General features: G+C 32.5%; 1 protein-coding gene across 4 annotated transcripts; it reads left to right on the top strand.

The window, feature by feature from the left end:
- Nucleotides 1-7,443: 7,443 nt before the first annotated feature.
- LOC112773283 (protein CHROMATIN REMODELING 35) lies at nucleotides 7,444-14,587 on the top strand. 4 transcript variants are annotated; one of them, XM_025818365.2, is made up of 9 exons: nucleotides 7,444-7,579; nucleotides 7,702-7,768; nucleotides 8,359-8,506; nucleotides 9,048-9,517; nucleotides 10,030-10,224; nucleotides 11,477-11,626; nucleotides 12,330-14,062; nucleotides 14,148-14,171; nucleotides 14,283-14,587. In XM_025818365.2, exons 4-8 carry the CDS (start codon nucleotides 9,218-9,220, stop codon nucleotides 14,149-14,151), a joined length of 2,382 nt encoding a protein of 793 aa, XP_025674150.1. In that variant the 5' UTR covers nucleotides 7,444-7,579; nucleotides 7,702-7,768; nucleotides 8,359-8,506; nucleotides 9,048-9,217; the 3' UTR covers nucleotides 14,152-14,171; nucleotides 14,283-14,587. The 4 variants fall into 4 exon arrangements, with proteins under 4 accessions (XP_025674150.1, XP_025674146.1, XP_072080320.1 ...); XM_025818361.2 differs by lacking the exon at nucleotides 8,359-8,506 and having other exon boundaries at nucleotides 7,445-7,581; XM_072224220.1 differs by lacking the exon at nucleotides 14,148-14,171 and having other exon boundaries at nucleotides 7,448-7,579.
- The last annotated feature ends 11,188 nt before the right edge of the window (nucleotides 14,588-25,775 follow it).

Raw genomic sequence — 25,775 nt, 5'->3', positions numbered from 1 at the left:
TACCAATAATTTTAAATTTAAAAAATTTTAAATTCTAATTTTTTTTCAAATTTTTAATATTTTTAAATTTTGAAATTTATTCTACTATCTTTGTTTATTTCAAATTTTATAATTTCACACTAATAATACTATTAAGTTTATCTTTTAGTTTATATTCTTATCATATAATTTTACATTCTCAAAAAAATTCATACTTATTTTAGTCTACAATCCTAACATTACTAAAAGGCCCAACATATTATTCGCCTTCATTAACTTATAATTTAACACTTCTAATTTATCCACTTCCCAACAACTTCTGTTCCTTCTGAATTTCTGTTTGCGAGTGTCAACACCGCTGTTAGGCGTCAAGCCTCCAAGAATCCACGCATCTTTTGTATCTGCTGAAAAATTTATTGTTCAGCATCATAGCATAACCCTTTGGAAAATTCTGTAATACTAACAGCAAAAACATCATGTCATGCTATCCCTACGTGGCATGCTGAAAGATAGATGCGTGTATGGTAAACGTGTGCCATAGGTATGGTATTTATGTTCACACATCATGTCATGATATCCCTACGTGGCATGCTGAAAAGTGATGCGTGTATGGTAAACCGTAAACATGTGCCACAGGTATGATATTTATGTTCACACTGTCAAAAAATGTCAAATATCTAAATTTTTCATTTTTTGTTAGTGGTGTATATGGGTCGGGTTATTTTGGGTTTGGTTTAATTCAGATTCGACTCAAAATATAAATTGGGCCTAATTTTTAGATTCTAACTCAATCCTAAATTCGATGAAATCTACTCAACTTTGAGTCGAATAAAAATCGGATAAAAATTAAATCTTTAGCATGTAAAAATCACCTAATCTTCAATCATTAATCCACAATTCACATAATAAAATTCAATTAAAAAAATATAACAAGAATCAACTCTTCTCTAAAATTAAAGTATAACCATAATCAATACTAATATTATCTAATAACACTAAATATTTAAATTAATACAAATAACACAATATTATACATTAGTCTAAAATCTTATACATTTTAAACATAAAATATTAACTTATAATCTTATAATAACTAATAACACAAAATATTAAAATTTACAATATTTAAATTCCATATAAAAATAGCCATAATCTATCATTCATCATTTTTAGATGACTAATAATATTTAAATTCCATTCTTGCAGATTACGTGAAATCCCATTTTGCATATTAGTATTAAAAGTGTACAGATAAAAAATATACAAATAACATTTAAGAGATTACAAATGTTTGTTACTTATCCGTTCAATCTAATTTTCAAGCTAAAATTATTAACAACAAATTTATAATTACACAATAAATTTCATAGATTATAAAGTGTTCTAAAATATTTGATATAATTATTCATATTTATTTTACTTTTATTTATAGTTCTACATTTTTTATAACCTTATAAATTAATATAATTATTACTTTTAAATCTAGACTATATTCTTCATGGAACAAAAAATTAATTAAAAAAATAAAAACCTAAAAACTCAAGATGGTTAACCACGACGTTGACAGAAGCCGACGACCAGGACGACAAGCCATTATAAATTAGTGAATTAAATAATTATAGCAAAATTCAGAATCCAAAATTGAATTACATACAGGCATACAACAGCCATTACAAGTTTATAACAATTATAACAAAATTCAGAATCCAAAATTAAATTACATAAGCAATAGAAGAACTGAATTAACCAAATAAAGAATTCTGCCATATAATTAACCAAATAAAAAAATTAACTGAATTTAAATTAGTAGAAGAACTCTACATCAATTCATATAATTAACCAAATAAAAAACTCTGCATCAATTTATATATTTAATTAATAAAATAAAAAAATAATTGAAACTCACCACGACATAGAGGCAGAACAGATGCAAAACAGATACAGAGAAGGCGTCTAGGTCACAATAGCAGAACAGATGCCCATCGACGTTGACAGAGAAGTTTTCGATGACCAGACGAATAGACGATGCCGACCAGGAAGCTTCGGAGTTCAGACGACCAACCGACAACGCCGCTGACAACAGCTTCGATCCACGACGATGATTTCTTTCCGCCCGTTGGAGATCCTTCTGCCCGGTGATACCAGCTCTGAGCCGGCGTCGATTGTGGTTGACTAGTAAGGACGGTAGCCTTCGATGGACTTCGATGAAGATTGGAACTTGGAGGCAAAAATTAGGGTTCAGGTGTGGCTGTGTGGTGGCTGGTGAGTGTAATGGGGTGAGATCTTTGCAAGAGCATAAGGGGTTGGGGTCACCAGGTACTGGGTTGAGTGGGTTCGTTAAGTTTATTTTTTATTTTTATTTTTTTTTGCGTCAAAATGACACCGTTCGGGCCAATAGCAAAAAACCGATCCTTTTAGAAACTCGACCGATTTGGTCAGTTCACCGATTAACCAACGATTCGATTAGGGGTGACAATGGGTAAGATAGGGTTTGGAGCCAACCCTAACCCTACCCGCGGGTTGAGAATTTTATATAAACTCAACCCTACCCTACCCGTAGGTTGAGAATATCTCAACCCTAACCCTACCTGTTCTTAACCTGTGGGTACCAAACCCTACTCGCGGGTTACAAAAAAAATGCAATATTATTATATAACTTGATAATAATTTAAAATAGAACTGTCTTTTATGGGAAAAAAAAGTATTAAATTATCAATTAATAATCTTCTTTTAGTGGCTAAGAATTTTTTGCATTTAGTGAGAGATCTTTAGTTCAACATCCACTTGAAACATATTTTTATATAAGTATATAACATATACATATATAGGATGCGGGTTGGTCGGGTAGGATTGAAGCTCAACTCGCACCCTACCCGACCCGCACGAAACTCTACTCGCACCCTACCCTACCCGCTGCGGATCGGGTTGGCAACCCTACCATGACCAGGTGGAGTCGGGTTGGGTACCCGCGGGTAGGGTACATATTGCCACCCCTAGGTTCGACCAGTTTTTTACCAATTTTTCGCAAGTCGGTTCTATGATCAACCGGACCGATCAGATGACCAGTTTTCGATTAATCCGATTGAACCAGTCAGTCCGGTCCAATTTTCAGAACCTTGATTCTCACATTCTCATATAAGAATGTCATTTTTATATGATACATTCCCTATATATATATATATATATATATAACATTTTAAAAAAAATAAAGCAACAAAATAGAAAAAAGATGGAATTAGGAATGACCAATACATCTGTAAAATTAGGTAACCTTAGATATTACCCACGATAAAAGATTTAACAAGACCAAAAAGCATTTTTACGATATGAGACGAGATCTGCCTCTGCAAATAAAAGGGGACAAGAGTAGATGTACCTGTTCGATGGGGACCCATCAAATTTTTGCGAAGGGTGAAATTTCTAAGATATCTTCGTTTGTGTATACATTGTGTTTTAATATGATAAATTTAGCTTAATTGTATTGAATTATATTATAATTGTATTAATTTTTTTAAATGTTTTAAAGATTGATATCCACTTATAACTCTTTGGTTTGCTTAAGCAAGTATCAGGGTTCAAAATTCATCTTGTACATACAACAACTCATTGAATAATGACAAACTCTTAAATAAAGTTTCAATCTACGACGAATTAGTCATTAGTCTGTTGAATTGGAGAATACCATAAAAAATAATAAAAAATATGAATATCTACGGGTATCCACCTCTCCAATAAAAAAATAAATAAAAATCCATAACAAAAATGAGACAAGGACAAAAAATATTTTCCTAAATAGAGCTCAAGATGAAAATCTACCCATGATATCCATTTTCATCCCTAAATGAAATATAATTATAGAAGCAAAAAGATTGAATGATTTCAAGGAGCTTTTTTCGTTGGAGAAAAAATAATCTGGATCTTGAAGGACCAGGTTGTAAACTCAAATAATAAAAAATACATAGGTTAATTTACAAATAAAGTAGAGTAACAGTTGGGAGAAATTTGGAAAAAATTTAGAATTTCTTATTACAAGAAAACACCAAAATCCATTAACAGGTAGGGTCAAGTTGGGTTGCTTCGTTTGGAATCCATAGAAGGAGACAGCACTTTACGGGGAGATCGAGTGATTGAACGGCGCGAAAGCATAAATCGGAATCAATTTGATGTTCCCCGTAAAGAAGGCAATGTACTACATGGGACAACCAGGGATGCAGGTACGTTGTATCCATGACGTTGAGAATAATAAAAAATTAACGGTGCCCAAGAATTACAATGATAAATTTTACGATATCAAACAAAAATATATTTGTTTATTCTTGTGCACTGTTTATTATTCTATTTATCATTTTTAATACATATTTTATTATAATTTTTTATAACAATTTGTTCCTATTAAAAATGACAAATTAAATAAAAAATTAATTATAAATAATAATAAAAATATAACTAGTAAAAAGTTAGAACTTACAACAATAATAAAAATAAGATTACTAAAAATACTTAAAAAAATACTAAAATATATTATTTTATATGTTATTTTTAATTTAATAAATAAATATTAACTTTTATTATAAAAATAATACTTAAAAAGTTGTCAATTTTTATATGGTATTTTAATTTTATAAATAAATATTAATTTTTATTATAATAGTAAAAAATTATAACATACTACAATAGAGTACTATAAAAAATATTATATAAAAAATACTAAAAGAAGTATAAAAAAATTAAATATATTTAAAAAAATAACATTATAATTTAATATTATACTTTTTTAATAATTAACTAATTATCTATTTAAAAATAATTTTAACTAATATTAACCAAATAATATTCATTTTATCAAAATCAATTTTAGTATAAAATTGCTAAACATAGATCATATTGGCATAAACTCACTACCCAAAATCAATTCTACAAAAAAAACTTTCATTCAAATTCTTTGATAAACGTTAATCCAAACAAACACTAAATCACCTATGCAGGTGCTTTATTTACTAACAATATTAATAGCTTCTATTACAGCCTGAACCTCATTCTAATTTTTCTTCTCATACTCAATTACATCTCCAACCTTCTTGTTTGATTACACTAATTAATATTTGTTTACTTTAATAATGCTCTCTATTATTAATTTTTTGTAAAGCCATCTTTTTTAAATTTGGTGTAAATTCAAATTATAATAACTTAAAAAAAAGACTTACAAATATTTTATATATACCAAATTCCAAATTATTATAATTTTTAAAATTATTTGGAATTTATTAAAAAAATATATATAAAGTAGTGTTTGATATATCAATGTAGAAGATAAAGTTGTATAGGAGGATATAAGTTTTATTAAAATATAAAGTAGTGTTTGATTATTGAAATATGGAGTAATTTTTCGATGGACTGTGGAGAATAACTCAGACTGTTTATTGGGATATAAATTTGTATTATAGTATTTTTTAGGTGGGATGTAGGTGTAGCTTATGTTACAAAGTAAAAAATAAATAAATTCGTCTAAGAAAATCGATCATTAAATAATTGGTCTAATCAAACAAATTTAAATTGATCTGCAAATACATTAAACTTTGAATCAAAACTAATATTTTTAACGATTACTGTATAAATATCATCCCAATCCTTTGTTTGACGTTTTGTTTCATGATCTTTCAACGTTTTAAAAAATAAAAATATTTTCTCCGCAGAAAACATTCTCTGATTTCAATGATATATTATTTTAGAAAATTCTGTGATGTTGACCGCAAAAATAATCATGTCATGCTATCTCTGCGAACATATTGGAAGGTGGATGCTTATATGGCAAATGGCAAATGGCAAATGGCAAATATGTGCTGCAGACAGGACATTTATTCTCAAACTGTGACAGCTAACTAAATGTTTCATTTTTCGTTTTCTGTCCAATGAGGTTAATTACGAATATTCATATTGTTACGTAATCAATGGAACGTTGATTGGATAAACATATAAATAGGTTTTGTGAAAATAAAAATGATGTTAAATAATCTATTGTTAAATTTTGTGATTTTTTTTAAAATAAATTATAATTTCTAAAATTAATTTTTTAACTCTAAATATTAGGTATATTTTTTTTTGAATTTTTGGCAAATTTATTGCGTCTGTCAGTTAATCTCACTTCGAATTTTCGTAAATAATTGGCTGACTCAAATTTTTAAGCTTCGCAACGGATAATGATAATTATTATCATTAATTTTAAAGTATATAAGAGTACACGAAAATACACAAAAATAAGTCGTATTTTTTTTTGGAAGAAATAATGATTATTTTAATTTATAATAAAAAAATTCTTGTTAAATAATAAATATAGCTTATTCCCTGTATATTTCTGAAGACGATGACAATGGTTGCTATTGTCTGTGTATTCCTATGTACTCTTGGGCTATTTTTGTTTTTGAGAACAAGACACTGATAACAAGACACAAATAACAGAAACACAGAATTTTATATTTTTATATTTTATTTGGTGATAAACTAGAACAAATTATAAAAATCTAATTTATTCTCATTTTTTTCATTCAAAAAATTTGAGAAAAAATATAATAATAAAAATATAATTATAAAAAATTAAGAAAGATAAAATAAAAAATAAGTCGTGTCTCTTATTATCTTTTTTATTAGGATAGATACAAAATACACTAATTTAATATCTTTTGATATAATGTTTCTGTCTATATCTCAAACATAATTTTATATTTCTGTATCCTATGTGTTAATGTCATGTCTCACTAAACAAACATAACTTTGGAGATAATGATAATAGTTTAGAAAGGGAAAATTTGGATGAAGTTCGTTAGGAGTGCGACAAACTCCTCCTAAAAAACGCATTCTAGAAATCAAAATTAAAATAATTTGTTTCAAAAAATAATGTTTTTTTATTTATTTCAGAAAATCCTCTCTTTTTAATATTCTTTATATTTTAGGTAAAATTTCATTGTTGCAGATTAGGTGAATTCTCATTTTACAGCTTACACATAATTAGTATTAATAAATGTACAAAACAAGAAAATAAAAAATAGCATTTGAGCGATTATAAATATATGTTATCCGTTCAATCTAATTTTTAAGCTAAAATTGTTAAAAATAAATTTATAATTACATAATAAATTTTGTAAATTATAAATTATTCTAAAATATTTGATATGATTATTTATATTTATTTTAATTTTATTTATAAGAAAAAATTTAAGGGATTAGCAACTTTGTTAAATTCTGGTCGGCATGTAATCAGTAAAGAAAAGTGAGTCATTGGATGAAATTTCACACCTATTTCACACCATTAAAACCATTATTGATAGCTATAAATCACAAAATTGCTGCCCCTAGCATTTTTCTATTTATAATTCTATATTTTTTATAAATTTATAAAATTATTATTTTTAATATATATTTTTCCACAAATTTTGATACAAATAGTATTTAGTCCCCTCCACTACCCACCGAGTGGCGAGTGCCCGGCCAAAAGGCCTTTCAAGTTTCAACTCAATAGTCACACAATTGTACTCTCTCTCTTTCTCGCACCCACATTTCGTCGTAATTCCCCGATGCTCTTTCTTCCTCACTCACAGTGATTCAGGTGTATGTCACCTTCATACTCTTCTTTCCAATGATCAGAAAATTTTCCCTCTTTTTTTCGTTGAAGAAAAGCTCAAATAGTTTCTTAATTTTGATCATTTCCCCCTATGTTTGATCATTCAGGGTTTTTTATTTTGATCAATGGGTTCGACGGTGGATACACTCCCAGCTAAACGTCCCGCTCCAACTGGTATTCTTCATTTCCTTGTCAACCGTTTTTCTTTTTTCGTGTAATCTGCCTTGAATGTTGATTGCCAGGTATAGTCAAATGTATGTTTTGTTGTGTTTTCAGTTGCATTTTGTTTTTGATGTTCCTCTTTAGTTAACCGTTTTCTGTGGAATATTAAATTCCTCTGTTGAATTCGTGAGTATAGAACTTTTTTTTTGTTTTCTGTCAATTTATTTTGGATTTTTCCAATTTTTATGGATATATATTGTGAATTGTGAATTTGCTGTTGGTATATAGGGTTCTATAAGTCAGTTTATGCTTAATAGTTGCCTCGGTAGTGGTGAAAAGTGGAAACCTTCAAAGATAAGTACTTCTGATTCTGAGAATGAATTGAGGGCTACGTGTGTAGAAACTAGAAGTGAGGGTCAATAGTAGTTTTGGCTTCTTCACTGTCGTTGGTTGAGATTTCTCTGGTATGATGATGGGTGGATGCTTGTGCTTTGGATTGGGCTTTAAGTGGACAAGCTAGTCCACATTTTCTTTGTTGTTTGAAAAATGTAAACTGGTGAGTTTTCTAACATTAACACTTATAAATTTTTCGGTTTGGTTAGGTGCCGAATGGAATTTAATCAACAATGATCATTGGAGTTTAAGTCTTTTATCTCATGTGGGTTGCATTTGGAAGGGAGACTGGACTGAGAGACAAAGATTGAGAGACAGAGACTAAACTAAGTTTTTGTATTGTGTTTGGTGTAAAATGTACTGAATTGAGTTATGTTTTAGTATTATGTTTAGTTTAAGATAAATTTGGAGATTAAATGATAGATTTGGAATTTGAAAAGTTAAATGAGGGTATTTTTGAAAAGAAATGTTATTAAAGTTTTAGTATTCATCCCCAAAAGTTTCTGTCTCCTGTGTCTCCACTTTCTGGAGGTACTGAAGGGACTGAAATTTTGTGTCCTGGGACTGAAATTTTAGTTCTAGTTTCTTGCCACCAAACACAATACTGAGTCCCCGAGTCTCAGTCTCCGCCTCGATACCCTGATGTATATGCCCGTTTTGTCAGTTGGCATTGCATCATATTCAGTATATATCGCTTGGAAGAAAAAAATATTTATGTAGTTTACCCTTAGTATAGTTTTTCTAATCTCTCCCGTTAGTGATTTCATAATTTTCTGTGTTTATATGTATACTGCAAGCTGGTCAATTTTTATTTATTTATTTGAGAAAAAGAATAATGCATTAATGGGTGTTACTAGTGCATGAATTTTGACTTGATATATTCATTTTTGGAAACCAGAATATTCTTCTGAGGGACACAAAAGACTGAAATTGTCATCTGATGGCTCCCCATACTCAAATGTTGTGGATTACAGTGACCCATTTGCAATATCTGCTGTTCTGAACCGGCTTGACAGTGGGGAATTTGGAAGTGTCACGAAGGACATAGAGGCCCTCAGAGTGCAGAAAATGCAAATGTTGGGACCATACTTTGCAAAATATCCTTCCCTGATCAATCAATTATTGAAAGTGGCAACTAACCATACTGAAGAAACTGTCAAATTGGAATTTGAACCAGTTACTAGTGCACATCAGGGTGTGATAAAGTTGGAGGGTGGGCAAATTAAGAAGAATGTTCCTGCAGCCCCAACATCTATCGTAATTATTGATTCAGATGATGAGGATGATAATGATAAAAATTCTGATCCTCGATTTCATCAAGTAGTGTTACCTGCACCAGTAAGACCATCTCCTGCGCTGCAGATGAATGTAAGTGTTTCCTTTGCTTTTGTAATTCTTTGTATATTGCTACATTGAGAATTGAGATAATATGTATTGGCATGCTGGAGCTTTTAGTAGAAATGTGTTTGTACCCTGTTTACTTCAGTGCTGAGTTGATTGAAGTGGGTTTTCATTAGTTGTGCAACTGATAAAGTTGAAAAATGAAATACAAAAACAATGGGATATCTAGATTTGTAATTTTAAATTAGTAGTAGCTTGTACCATCCTATTTGTACCTGTGTTCTCCTTACTCCTACTAAGCACAACTTTAATGTTGAAATATGAATAGTTTGTTATGATATTTCCATTTATATTTCAGAATAGTTCAAACTCATTCATTTGGATTAATGGGTTAGGACTATGATAGCTTCCTTTATAAGATTCTGTGTATGCAGATTTACTTTGTAGCTGCTGTTATTTAGCAGATGCTGTTTTTCTAATATGCAAGTTATTTCAGTGACATCCATTGCCATTTTATGTGCAATAATGCTTGATAACAGGGTCATGCTTCCATTGAATTCGATGAGAAAAGTAAAGTTCCAAAAATTGAGAAAAGTCTGGATGGTCAAGATACGAGTCCCAGAGACAAAGGTATCTATGTTGGTATACAGGAGGAAGAAGATGAGGTTGAAGAGAAAGATGATGGCTTAGGTGATATTTGGAGGGAAATGTCAATGGCTATAGAATGTTCCAAGGTATGAATTATTGATTTTTTTTCTTCTTATCTTTTGTTTTTCAGAAATTGAAACTGTATTTGTCCAGTTAGTTTATGTTTAACTATTTGGGTACAATTTCCATGTTATCTCGCTTGTGGTGCTTTCCTACTACCTGTCTTAAGCTGGAGATATGGGGAATAAATTGATATTAAAAAATTATGGTCTAATTCTTTCTGAGTAAGGAAGTTGTTTCTTAGCACTTAGCATCATGACTTGTTAATGCACATACTGTAAGAAATTTTCTGAATGTTGTTATTAGCTAATAGAAATTATTTGGTTTTATTGTAGAGACAAGAAATGGATAGTGAATGTGATTTCTGTGTATTGAAACCTTATAATTAATGGAACATAACATTAATACTCTGGCACTTGATGCTCGGTGTTATACATGCTCTATTCATCATACACATATGCAAGTCTGCTATGGCATGTATATTTAGAGTATGCTGTTATTTTTACTCCAGAAATTTTTTTGTCTACATGGTAAAAGGTTGTTTGTGTTACGAAACCAAGATTGTTTCATGCACAGTTGTTAAGATGCAATCTTGCAAGATTGTTATTATTCTGGGATTGCCAAGGAAGATCATAAAATCATTGGAAACAAAGAAGCAACCTCGTTTCTCTATGTTTTTCATAAGAGAAGGGGCCACTTGGCCTCTTTCTCTCATCTTCCCCTAGTCCTTGTGCAACCACGTTCAACGTCAGCTGCTTCAAACTTGTGTTCTGTTCTGTGTTCTTTCATCACCTTAACGTCGATGAAGTCAAAGGATATGGTGACATCAATGATGTAGATGGAGACTGTGGAAGATGATAAATTTGATTATCATGGCCTTGATTTTCTATGTATTCATCATTCTAGTAATTTGGATCTCCTTCATTTGTTTTAATTATGTTTTAAGCTTATGTGTTGCAATGATGTAGGCGAGTTTTAAGTCGTGTATTTCCACTTGAACTTTTTATCATTTGAATGTAATTTTCAATTTAAAGTAGGATCTTTGATCTGTGTTACAATTACACAGTTTATGTGTTTCTTCCCTGGTTAATTTGTGGTCCTGCTTGCTATTTATTAGAGAATGATGCTACTCTATCATGTACATCAGATTACTTTTTGGTTCTAAATTATACTTATTATGGATGTCTTTTGGAGTTTCTTCAATACTAATTTTTTCTTGTAATATAGCAGCGTCTCTATCTTGCTATTTCACTAACTTGTTAATTGTATTTCTATTAGGATGCTTCTATGGATGTGCTCGATGAAGAAGAGGAAAAGGAGGAAGACTGTGATCATTCTTTTGTTTTAAAAGACGATCTTGGTTATGTTTGTCGTGTATGTGGGGTTATCGAAAGAAGAATTGAGACCATATTTGAGTTTCAGTACAAGGTTTGTCTATTTCTCTACCTGATTTATTTAATTATTTTTATACATATGGTCATAGACACTTGGTAAATTTATGAAATTGAGAATTTAGGCGTGGGACTTGAACTTAGATGCATAGATTGAATACTTGAGCAGTGCATGGCAACATGAAAAGTGAGACACCTAGGAACTCATTTTGTTATAGGGATTCTAGACAAAATATGCTGAATTTGGTGACTTTTTATGTTTGATTCTGATAGGGAACCAATATTAGGAGTATCCATGTATCTCAACTGCTAAGATAATATAGCAGCAGAGGGTAATTATTTTGTTTTAGGCAAGAATCAGGATTTGGTAAACTGAGAAGGACTGAACACTACATTTGCTCAGAGCAGTGTTATTTCATACTGTTTTGTTTTCTCTGGCTAACTATTGCCTTGATATTTAGCTCAGTAAATCAAACCATAGTGCAGTGGTTGTCGTGTGCTCTTTCTCTTCCCTATTTCTTTACTCTGTTGCTAGCTATTAGATTCACCTTAGTTTTGTTAGGCACCCTTTACCAAACCAACATCATTTAATAGGAGGTAGTCAACTTGTATCATGTGGCTTGCTCAACTGATTTGTAAAACATTACCTCATTCATAATACTAATGATATATGATGAGTTATACTTGGGGACAAGAAGAGTTAATTTGATTATTTTATGTTTGTTTTGATTTGATTGCAGGTTAAAAGGAGTACAAGGACTTATGCATCTGATTCATGGAGTTCCAAAGAGAAAGCTGCGATGCATGGGATCCACGTAGCTGAAGATGATCTTGTAGTGACTGATATTTCTGCACACCCGAGACATATGAAGCAAATGAAGCCACATCAAGTCGAGGGATTCAATTTTCTCGTGAGGAACCTCGCGGGTGATAATCCTGGGGGTTGCATCTTGGCTCATGCTCCTGGATCAGGGAAGACTTTCATGATAATTAGTTTCATGCAAAGTTTTCTGGGCAAATATCCCAATGGTAGACCGCTAGTGGTGCTTCCCAAGGGAATACTATCAATTTGGAAAAAAGAATTCCAGAGATGGCAAGTTGAGGATATACCACTTCTGGATTTTTACAGTGTGAAGGCTGACAATAGATCTCAGCAACTGGAAGTTTTGAAAAAATGGAAGGACCAGAAGAGTATCCTTTTCTTAGGATACAAACAGTTCTCCACAGTTGTATGCGATGATTCCACCAGCAGAGCATCAGTAGACTGCCAGGAGATATTGCTTAAGGTTCCTTCTATTCTCATTTTAGATGAAGGGCACACTCCAAGGAATGAGAATACTGATATCATGCAGTCCCTTTCCAAAGTTCGAACACCTCGAAAAGTTGTACTGTCAGGAACTTTATATCAGAATCATGTGCAGGAGGTGTTTAACATCTTAGATCTGGTGCGGCCGCCAAAATTTTTGAAGATGGAAACTTCTAAGCCTATTGTCAAGCGCATTTATAGCAGAGTGCATGTACCTGGTGTTCGAAACTTCTGTGATTTAGTCGAACATACTTTGCAGAAGGATACTGATTTCAGAAGAAAGGTGGCCGTCATTCAAGATTTGCGTGAGATGACAAGCAAGGTGCTTCACTACTATAAAGGAGATTTTCTGGACGAGCTTCCTGGTATGGTTGATTTCACAGTGGTGCTCAACCTTACCTCTAGACAGAAGCATGAAGTTGAGAAATTGAAGAGGCTTTCCAGGAAGTTCAAAATATCTTCTGTTGGCAGTGCTACCTATCTTCATCCTAAGTTGAAACCTGTTGCTGAAAAATGTGGTGAGAACTCCATATCTGATAACATCATCGATGAGTTGATTGATAAATTAGATGTGAAAGATGGGGTGAAGTCAAAATTCTTTCGCAACATGCTCAACTTGTGCGAGTCTGCTGGGGAGAAGCTTCTGGTTTTCAGTCAATATCTCCTACCTCTGAAATATTTGGAAAGGTTAGCAGTAAAATGGAATGGATGGAGCCTTGGCAAAGAAATTTTTGTCATCTCAGGAGAATCAAGCCCTGAACAACGTGAGTGGTCAATGGAAAAGTTCAACAGCTCGTCTGATGCCAAAGTCTTCTTTGGCTCAATCAAGGCATGTGGGGAGGGCATATCACTGGTTGGGGCATCCCGCGTAATCATTATGGATGTTCATCTCAATCCATCAGTTACTCGCCAAGCTATTGGCCGTGCATTCCGACCAGGTCAGACAAAGAAAGTCTTTGTATATCGGTTGTTGGCAGCAGATTCTCCAGAAGAGGAAGATCACGCTACTTGTTTCAAGAAGGAGTTGATTTCAAAGATGTGGTTTGAATGGAATGAGTATTGTGGTGATAGCGCTTTCGAAGTGGAGAGCGTCCCTGTGAAAGAATGTGGTGATTTCTTCCTCGAAAGTAATTCATTAGCTGAAGATGTTAAAGCTCTATATAGAAGGTTAGTACTCAATCTTGCTTGATTATTGCATCATATATTTATGCAGTTTCTTTTTCTCTAACTTCATGTTGTTTATGTGTATCAGGTAGGTTTTAAGGCAGGTTTATGTGTAAGAAGTCTTCTTCTCTGCTCCACTGTTGGTGCACATTCTTGTTTACATCAGTTCATCATATAGGACACAGGTTTTTTCTCTAATATTTGTCTTGTTTGTGTATGGCAGGTAGATTCTTGCATGCAGATAGGTTTTGAACAGGGAGAATCCTTCATGTTCTCTCTGGTTCTGGGAGTAGGTTTATGACGGTCTTGATCAGAAAAAATGGTAAAATCACCGAATGAAATAGTTTTTACTCTTTAGCTACAATTATGTGATTTTGAACCCCACTTTGAGCTGGGAGTTCCGTGCTCTTGATTTAATATCTGAGCTTGTTAATATGAGTTTTTTTTAGCATCTGTTGATTATTTGTTTTTGTTTTGAGATTGTACATGTCTATTTTTGTTTTGTTATGATTATATGCTTTTTCTCAAGTTCTTGATGATCTCTGTGTCTTAAACCAGTTAAAATAAAAGAAAAATCAGGTGAGATGCTGTAGTTTTAAAATTAGCATAATAAGACTTATGTGTTATAATTTTGTCACTTGGTCCTTGTTCAATTTGTCAACCAAGCATGTATTGTAAGTTCTGGTTATACACCAAAAAGCACAAATCGATGATCCCTAACGAGATTAAGGACAAGATTGAGGATGGAAAGAGGATGTAATAAGAATGGCGCTTCTTATCTTAAACTATTATAATATGAATTAAAGTCGGTTACGGTTTTGCAAATTTAAAGTAAGTTGTATTGTTTTAAAGAATAAAACAGTTGCCTCGTAATTTATTCTTAATTTAGGTGTACATTATGATCGATGGGAATGAAAACAAGTTGCAATTGCAAATTTCTTTTTGAAATGTATGGGGATGGACACTCTACACCTACTCACATTTTTCTTTTTCCATCGTTCATCACTTATTTTATTTTTTTGTTATTTCTTTTCATGACTTACGAAAATAACCAAAATTTTTACGCAAACAAGATAAACCTATTTGCACAAATATAAAATAAGAAAAATTGAAACATGAAAAATAAGAACAAAAAAGAACGAAAGAGGAAAAGGGACAAAAAAGTAAAAAAAAAAAGAAAGAAAAATAATGAGAAAAATGAACTCAGTGCATGCAAAAATAAGGAGGGCAGAAAGCTATTAGAATGAGCGTTTGGGGGGAGTTATTTGATACTAGAATGAAAATGAAGATTTGTTAAGTTTCTACATGAATAGAGATTTGCTTTTATTCTTTGGACACTTGTTATAATTTTATGACATAAAATACAAAATAATCTTTTATTTTATTTATATAAAAATTTAAAATTAGAATTATAGTTATTATTGGTTTTGTTATTGTGAGATCTAGATAATATTATTATTATAAAAGTGTGATAAATAATACATGAATAATTTTATAAAAAATACTATTTGTCCTTTAAAATTTAGTCTTTAGTCAATTTTTTAATTTAAATAATATTATATAATTATTTTTTAAATTAAAACACATTTCTATTTTCCAGGTAAACACATTATTAATTAAATTTAGTGTAGGTCTTATCAACTAAAATTTTTCTAACTTTCTCTCAATAAAATATAAATTACTTTTTATTTTATTTTTTTATTTTTTCTCTCTCCTACAGTAACGCATTATCAGTTTATCACCGTTGACCGTTAGGCATCCAAGGTTCTTTTTCTCCTCAAGTCTCAAATATTGTTTCAAGTACATTCATTCACTTTGATTTTTTTTCTTTATTATTGTTGTTGTTGTTGTTGTTGTTGTTGTTGTTGTTGTTGTTGTTGTTAGAATATAATTAGGATCAATTAGAATCAATTAGCATTATTTAGTATATCTGAATATTTATTATAAGAGATTACGTCTTTTTTCTTTCTTGGATTAATCTCTCTCTCAGTCCAGAAATTGCTAAGAGCGTGATATGGATCACTTCTGCTTCAGATTTGTGGAACGGTCTGAAAATTCGCTACTTGCATGGAGATGTGTTCAGAGTTGGTGAGTTGAAGGAGGAGTTCTATGCTATTTGTCAAGGTGATTCCACTGTCACTACTTATTTCACTAAATTGAAATCTATTTGGGAGGAATTAGAAAATTTTCGTACAATTCCTAACTGTTTGGCTTGTGTTAATAGTTGCAATTGTGGACTGAAAATTGTTAGAGATTATGCATCTGAGGAGTGTGTTGTTAAATTTTTGAGAGGCTTAAACGAGCAATATTCCACTGTCAAGTCTCAGATCATGCTTTTAAAGCCTTTGCCTGATGTCAATACTGTCCTGGCCATGCTAACACAGCAAGAACGCCAGCTCCATTCGAATTTCATGGATACTAAAATAGTTGCAAACTCCATGGAAGTGCAACACTCTTCGAGCAACAACCTTACCTCAAGAGGCAGAGGACGAGGCAGAAATTCAGGACGAGGTACACAAGCTTCTAAAGGCTATGGCAGAGGGTATACTTCCAAGCTGTGCACTTATTGCAACCGAATTGGTCATTTGGTTGATAATTGTTATAAGAAGAATGATTTTCCTGCACACTTGAAGCAGAAATCTGCAAATCATATCAGCACTGAAAGGGCAATTGAGGATTCCAGTGCTGAGCTAATTGATTCTGGTCAAGATGATAAGAGTAATGAGACAGTGCTTGTCTTGACTCCTGATCAGAAGGAAACATTAATAGCTCTGCTCCAGCAACTACTCATGACAGCTCCAACTAGTGTGAACCACATTACTTCTTCAGCCACCCTCACTCAACCAAAAGGTAAACATATTTTGAGTGCATGTTTTCATAAAACCTCTTGGATAATTGACAGTGGTGCCATTGATCATGCTTGCTATATCCAAGAATTTTTGAAAACCTTCTTTCATATAAAACTAGTTTAAATCAATCTACCTTATGGTTCCAAAACTACAACAAATATTTGTGGTACAGTGCAATTTTCAGACACTTTGATCCTTGCCAATGTTTTATTCACCCCTCACTTTAAATATAATTTAATTTCTGTTTCAAAGCTCACTAAAACATTGCATTGTGAAGTCAGATTCACTGATTATTCTTGTGAGATACAGGAACTTCCCTCCTTGAAGATGATTGGGCAAGCTGAAGTGGTTGGAGATCTCTATGTGATGAATGCAGAACCAGTAACATTACCTTCACCAAAATTCTATACAGCAAGATATAGGAGCTCTTTGGCATGCTAGATTAGGCCATTTACCATATAGCAGAATGATAACCATGAAAAATAGTTTTTCCTTCATTAAATGCATTTCTCAGTCACATGTTTGTGACTCATGTCATTATGCCAAACAAAAAAGGTTGCCCTTCTCTATAAGCAATACACATTCTGTTAATGATTTTGATTTGTTACATATTGATATTTGGGGGCCAATTTCTGTTCTGTCCATTTCAGGTCATAAGTATTTTTTAACTGTTGTTAAAGACAGAACCAGATTCACATGGCTTTATTGCATGAAGTTAAAATCAGAAGCGAGAAAATTAGTTCAAGATTTTGTTCAACTTGTACAAACACAATTTAACAAAATTGTCAAGCAAATTAGAACTGATAATGGTTTGGAATTCAAAATGGAATCATTTTATAGTTCAAAAGGCATTGAGCATCAAACCTCTTGTGTTGAAACTCCACAACAAAATGGTGTTGTGGAGCGCAAACATCAACACATCCTCACTGTTGCTAGAGCGCTTTTGTTTCATTCATTTGTCCCAAAATGTTTTTGGCACTATGCTGTACAACATTCAATTCATTTGATAAATCGATTGCCTAATGCCTTCTTAAAAAATATGACTCCTTATGAAGCTCTATTTCATTCTAAACCAGATTTAAGTGAACTTAAGGTGTTTGGTTGCCTTGTATTTGCTTCCACTCTCACTGTTGGAAGACGAAAGTTGGATCCAAGGTCCAGAAAATGCGTTTTTCTAGGCTAAAAACTAGCACTAGAGGTTCAATTTTGCTTGACATAGAAACTAAAGAAATCTTTATGTCTCGGAACACTGAATTTTTTGAACAACATTTTCCTTTCAAAACTGTTTCAAGTAATTCACACTCCACTGCACAACAATCATTCACACCTGCAAATTCGGATCCCTTCTTGGATTTGTATCCTATTTCTGCATTTCATCCTAACATTCATGACACTCCATCTTTAGCAACTAATCACGCAGCACCTGACATTATTCCTCATACTGCATTATCTACTGCATCTTTGCATGACACTCATACCTCCAATACAACTCCTAATCAAGTTACTCAATCTGCCACCATTAATTCACCACCTTCCATTCCTGTTTTAAGACGGTCTGAAAGGGAACGCAGACAACCATCTTATCTTCAGGACTATCACTGCTTCAACTATCATTTACATAGAGATCCCATCCAAACTGTCCAATTATCTTCAAATTGTAAGTATCCCTTGTCTCACCATTTGTCATATGCATCTTTCTCTCCAAAGCACCTGGCCTTCACTCTTGCCATCATTAACAACCCTGACCCTAAACACTACTCTGAGGCTGTCATGCATAATTGTTGGAGAAAAGCTATTGATGCAGAACTTGCTGCTCTTGAGCAAAACAAAACCTGGACCGTTACCTCCTTACCACCTGGCAAGAATGCAGTTGGTTGTAAGTGGATCTTTTGCACTAAATTCAACCCGGACGGAACTGTTGAATGGCACAAGGCTCGACTAGTTGCTCAAGGTTTTACCCAAATTCCAGGGTTGATTATATTGACACTTTTAGCCCAGTGGTCAAAATGAGCACTGTTCGAGTCTTTCTGGCCATTGCTGCAGCAAAGGACTAGCATATTCATCAACTTGATGTTAACAACGCCTTTCTTCATGGCGACCTTCATGAAGATGTATACATGAAGCTTCTGAAAGGGTTGAAATGTTCTGATCCCAAGCTGGTTTGCAAGCTAGACAGGTCTCTTTACGGTTTAAAGCAAGCGAGTCGTCAATGGAATCTCAAGCTCTCTGCTGCGTTAACTGAATTGGGGTTCAATCAATCTGAAAGTGATCACTCTTTGTTCACTAAATCTAATACACATGGGTTCACAGCAATTTTGGTGTATGTAGATGATCTTGTTCTAGCTGGTGATAATTTGAATGAAATTCAACATGTCAAGCACTTTCTGGATAGCAAGATCCAAATTAAAGATCTTGGCATTCTTAAGTTTTTTATTGGAATGGAGGTAGCTCGGAGCAAAGTTGGAATTTCTCTTTACCAAAGAAAATATGCTTTGGATTTGATCAATGATTGTGGCTTGCTTGGAGCCAAGCACGATTCTCGTAGTACCTATAAATACCCTTTTATATTGTATCATTTCAGACAACTTAAACAAACAACTTGAATATACTCAATAATACACAAATTCTTTCTCCAATTTAGTCTCTTGTTTCTAACATGATATCAGAGCCATAGTATCCTCCTTGAAGAAGATATGTTATTTTTCTTTTGGTGAAATCACCGTATTTTTTACACTTTTCTTCTATTCTATTTTTCTTGTCTTTTGTCACTTCTTTGATGCTTTTTCACCTCACCGACTAGCCTATTCTCTCCTTCTTGTGTCCTTTCGAGTCGAATGATCAAACGCCAATGTCATCTGTTATTTTCCTATTCTCATGAAGAAATCATATAGTTTTTTCTCTCTTTCGGCAGTTCTGTCTGTATTCTCTCGTGGCAGTTCTGTCTGCGTTCTCTCGTGGTAGTTCCGTTTATGTTCTCTCGTGGCAGTTTCGTCTATGTTTTCTCGTGGCAGTTCCGTCTGCGTTTCTTTCCGGCAGTTTCATCTGCACTTCCTTAAGACAAGCGGCAGTTCCGTCTGCGCTTCCTTCAGACTAGCGGCAATTCCGTCTCGCTTCCTTCAGACAAGCGGCAGTTTCGTCTGCGCTTCCTTCAGACAAGCGGCAATTTCGTCTGCGCTTCCTTCCGTCAGTTCCGTCTGCGCTTCCTTTAGACAAGCGGTAGTTCCGTCTATGCTTCCTTCCGGTAGTTCCGTCTGCACCCGTTTTAGAGAGTTTATGCATTTTTTTTCTTTTTTCTCTTTATTTCGTTGTTTTAAATAAATTTCAAACTCAAGTTGTCACTTGAGTTTGAGGGAGGATGTTAGAATATAATTAGGATTAATTAGGATCAATTAGCATTATTTAGTATATCTGAATATTTATTATAGGAGATTACGTCTTTATTATTACGATTCTCTTAGTACCTATAAATACCCTTTTATATTGTATTATTTCAGACAACTTGAACAAACAACTTGAATATACTCAATAATACACAAATTCTTTCTCCAATTTAGTCTCTTGTTTCTAACAATTATTATTTTCATTTATTAATTTATATTAATAGATTAAATTCAATGAATCCATAGAAATAACAACCTGATTTTATGCACAGTTAAGGTGAAAGAGAATATATATAACACATCTAAAATTATTTAAATATACATGAAAATATTTTTTTTCACACATCTAAAATCATATAAATAAAATTTAAAAATAAATTTGAATTTTTTTCATACATTACTCAATAAAAACACGTCTAACATATTTTATTTTATTATTAGTTGAATTCTTTATTACTTATTAGAACACTAACATTTATTCATTATAATTTTTTTTATTTTTTGATTGTTTGGTATTTTAACTAATTTTACAAACTAATTAATTGCGTACAAATATAACACATCTAGAATAATATAGTCGCACACAAAATACTTTTTGAACACATCCAAAAATCAACTAAATAAAATTTATGATTTAAGAATGAAATGTCATATCTCATTTTATTATTAGTTGACATTTTTCATTGTTTAGTTGAACATGAACATTTATTCATTTCAATTTATTTAAATTTTTGATTGTTTGGTATTTTAATATCTTATTTATTAACACATTTAAAATTAAATAAACAATATAAACACATCTAAAATTAGATATTTACACATTCAACTTGCATTAACATTACAAACTCCGAATCAAATAGAGGCGTGAAAAAAATAATCAGCACTAGCACATCCATGAACTTAAAGAAAGAAAACCATAAACACATAAAAAATTAAATGAACAATATAAATACATCCAAAATTAAATAAAAAACAAAATCATAAACACATCTAAAATTAAATGATCAACATAAACACATTTAAAATTAGGTATTTGTACATTGAAAATACATTAACATTACAAACTAAATCCTCTTTGTTACTTGCACCAACCTTCATCAAAGTTTCAATCTCTATGCCCTCAGCTTGTTCAAGTTCATGCCTTTAAATCCTGTTCAGAATTTTTCTAAAAAAAAAAAAAGAGAGAGAGAGATCTAAACATTCTAAGAATACTCACATTCCATTCAAATTCACATGTGAACTTAAAAGGTGAATGAGATTTGGATATTTTTCATCTTTGGTATATATATAAAAGAGTGAGTCTTTTAATACAGAACAAAAAGGATATCTCGGGATCTCTTCAAACAATTGAATTTCATTAGTTTTCACAAAGAAAAAAAATTTTATATAAAATACTAGAGAAGGAAGGCGGCGCAGATGACGAAGCGGCGATGAGGAGGAAGGTGGCGTAGAGGACGAAGTGGCAACGAGGAGGAGCACGGCGACAAGGATGGGCGCGGTGCGGAAGAGGAAGCACGTCGAGGATGAAGGCAGCGCGGATGGCGAAGTGACAATGAAGAGGGAGGTCGTGTGGAGGAGGATGCGGCAATGAGGAGGAAGGCGGCGTGGAGGAGGAAGCTGCAACAGGGAGGAGCGCGACGACGAATGAGAAGTGTATGTGAGGTGCAGTTCTGGATATTACGGGTTTAGCTTGTTGAAATCTGATTTTTTTTTTAGGGTTTTATTTGAGATGTGTTAGGAATTAAAAGGTTTAAAATTGATACGAAAATTTTAAAATTGAAATTTTGAATTTTAGTTTTACTTAAATTAATTTTTGGATGTGTATTTAAATTTTAAAAAATATTAAATCCATTTGGATGTGTTTGTTTTAATTTTTTTTAAATTAATGTAATAAAAGACTAAATAAAAAAATACTTTAAAGAATATCTAGTTGAACTGTAATCTTATATATTTGAAAAAAATTGACCTTGAAATGATATACATGAATTTTTATATTGTATTTTAACTTTATGTTAAGTTTTTTAATAAATAAATTATGATATTTATCTTTTACGTTATATTATATTGGATTATGTTCTATTATTTTTATTTTTTTGAAATTTAATTTTTTAAATTAATATCAACATATACCCACAAGGATTCACTTCTGTGAAAACCAGTAAATTGAAATTTGTGACGAAAATGAAAAAAGGATAATAGACAATTTTTCTTAATGAGAATAGAGTGAAGCATGAGCATGCATTTTTACAAAACTTTTTTGCCATTCTTATTAATAATATGAATGACATTTTTATAAAAAGGTAATCCTATGGTGCTTAAAGTGAATATCTTCAACACATACTGAACTGTCGTGACAAAACCCAGTAGCGGACATGTGTACATGAGTTTTCGTGACTTTTGGCTCCATGTGACTGCAACTTAATCAGAGTCGAAACCTACTGTTTTAGAGTAGTTGTTTGGCAGTGGGATAATGAATCCGTTTTATTTAGATGATAAAGGATGGTGGTGATTGCTATCCTGAACTATTATAATATGAATTAAAATTGGTTACGGTTTTGCATCTAATCTTCATTCATGATCCCACTACTTATCATACTGACACAGCTTTCATGTGACTTTGATACTTACCCGTAAATAAAGGACAAATATACATCCTATACTCTCGACAATGCAAGATCAACAGGTGTAGGTGTTTTTTCCCGCATACTATCATTAAATTTATTTCCACTTCTCTAATTAACAAATCATAATGACCAACATGAAATTTATGTATCTTCGAATACTGACAATTACTACTTTTCATTCGTGATCTCGCTACTGATCTTACTAATACAACTCTTATGCGGCTTTGATACTCACACGTAAACAAAGGACATACATACATTCTATTCTCCCGACAATGCAAGATCAACAGGTGTGGGTGGTTTTCATCACAAACTACTATTAAATTTATTTTCACCCCTATAATTAACAAACCATAATGATCAACTTTAAATCCATTAATGTTCATTGGTTGTTAAGAACTACTCTTCATTCACGACCTACTATTGATCATACTGATACGGCTCTTATGCTGCTCTGATACTCACACTTAAACAAATGACACTTATATATTCCAATCTCCCGACAACGCAACATCAACTGGTGTAGGTGATTTTTACTGCAAACTATAATTAAATTTATTTTCACCCTTCTAATTAACAAATCATAATGACCAACTTTAAATCCATTTATCTTCTTCGGTTACTGACAACTACCCTTCATTCATGACTTTTACTATTAATCACCCTAACATAGCTCTCATGTGGTTCTGATACCCACACGCAAACAAAAAACACATATATATTCCATACTACCAACCATGCAACGTGAACAGGTTTGGTGGTTTTCAACGCAAACTATTATTAAATTTATTTCCGCCTCTCTAAATAACAAATCATAATGACCAACCTTAAAACCATTTATTTTTTTCGGTTAGTGACAACTACTCTTCATTCATGACCCTACTACTGATCACACTGATACAGCTCTCATACGGCTCTGATACCCATACGTAAACAAAGGACACACATACATTCTGTACTACCAATCATGCAACATGAACATGTTTGGTGATTTTCAACGCAAATTATTATTAAATATGTTTTCACCCTATAATTAACAAATCATAATGACCAACTTTAAATATATTTATCTTCTTTGGTTGTTGACAACTATTCTTCATTCGTAGCCCCACTACTGATTATACAGATACAATTTCCATGCGGCTCTAACATTCACATGTAAACAAATGACATGCATATGTTCCATACTTGTTAAAATGAAATATAAATAGGTGTGGATGGTTTTCACCGCAAACTATTATTAAATTTATTTTTTCCTCTAATTAACAAATCATAATTGCGAGAAGGAGGGATAAATACACAGTTTGCCAGTGCGGAAAACAACTACAACCAGTGTGCATGCCCTACACATATTTCCATGAAACACTTCTCGCAACTGACGGAAAACTTGGTTATAGGAGAAGCAGGGTCCCAGCTGACCCAGTGATGCATCGTGAAGCTTACGTGATGCTAGTGCCAAGTGCTCTTCCCTGGCCCTTACGACGCGTGTCGCTGCCGTAACTTCTCACTTCCTGCATGATGCCAACGTCAGTTTTTTGTTTCTTGTGAGAAACCTTGGTCTACCATCTTGTGTTCATCACCAGTTAGGGCCACCGAGTTGAATATCACCAAAATCGAGCCAATATATAAAATAATTTCTCGTATGACCACCGCAAAAAAATTCATTTATAACGGTTTATCTTTTTTGTATTAATTTAAACAATTTAAAATGAGTTTTATTTTTTAAATAGTTTATTTAATTTTCTTTTGTTATGAGTGATTTCTCAGATTTTTTCTTGAAGACTCTTTACTCTTTAGATTCTGCCGCTTAACATCTCTAGTTTCTTTTTCTCTAACTTCATGTTGTTTATGTGTATCAAGTGTGTTTTAAGTCAGGTTTTTATGTAAAAGGTCTTCTTTCTCTGCTCTTTTGATAGTGCACATTCTTGTTTACATCGGTTCATTATATAGGACACTGAGGTTTCTTCTCTAACTTTGGCTTGTTTGTCTATGACATGTAGATTCTTGCATGCAAATAGGTTTTGAATAGGAGAATCCTTTTTGTTCTCTCTCATTTTGTGAGTAGATTTATGACAGTCTTATATAAAAAAATTGTGAAATTACTGAATGAAAATTTTTTTACTCATTAACTACAGTTACATGTGATTTTAAACCCCACTTTGAGCTGGGAATTCCATATTATTGATTTAATATCTGAGCTTGTTAATATGAGTTTTTCTAGAATATGTTGATTATTTGTTTTTGTTTTGATGAGCGGATATTTTATACCCTTTTTGGCACTATTTTTATATAGTTTTTAGTATGTTTTAGTTAGTTTTTATTATATTTTTATTAGTTTTTATTCAAAAATCACATTTCTGGACTTTACTATGAGTTTTTGTGTTTTCTGTGATTTCAGGTAATTTTTGGCTGAAATTGAGGGACCTGAGCAAAAATCTGATTCAGAGGCTGAAAAAGGACTGCAGATGCTGTTGGATTCTGACCCTGCTGCATTCGAAATGGATTTTATCAAGCTACAGAAGCCCAATTGGCGTGCTCTTAATTGCGTTAGAAAGTAGACATTCTGGGCTTTCCAGCAATATATAATAGTTCATACTTTGTCCGAGATTTGATGGCCCAAACTGGCATTTAATGTCAGCCTAAAAATTCTGGCGTAAAACGCCCAAACTGGCACCAGAATTGGAGTTAAACGCCCAAACTGGCACCAAAGCTGGCGTTTAACTCCAGAAACAGCCTATGCACGAAAAATATCCAAAGCTCAGCCCAAGCACACACCAAGTGGGCCCCAAAAGTGAATTTCTGCACTATCTGCACTTAGTTACTCATTTTCTGTAAACCTAGGTTACTAGTCTAGTATAAAAAC

The sequence above is a fragment of the Arachis hypogaea genome, chromosome 18, assembly GCF_003086295.3.
Source record: "Arachis hypogaea cultivar Tifrunner chromosome 18, arahy.Tifrunner.gnm2.J5K5, whole genome shotgun sequence".
In the NCBI taxonomy this organism is placed as follows: domain Eukaryota; kingdom Viridiplantae; phylum Streptophyta; class Magnoliopsida; order Fabales; family Fabaceae; genus Arachis; species Arachis hypogaea.
This window is presented reverse-complemented; position numbering and strand designations above follow the sequence as displayed.

Coding starts and splice junctions, on each gene's coding strand:
- LOC112773283 (XM_072224219.1), top strand. CDS start 7,720: ATGGGTTCGACGGTGGATACACTCCCAGCTAAACGTCCCGCTCCAACT. Junction 10,225..11,476: donor TGGCTATAGAATGTTCCAAG/GTATGAATTATT, acceptor TATTTCTATTAG/GATGCTTCTATGGATGTGCT. Junction 11,627..12,329: donor TATTTGAGTTTCAGTACAAG/GTTTGTCTATTT, acceptor ATTTGATTGCAG/GTTAAAAGGAGTACAAGGAC.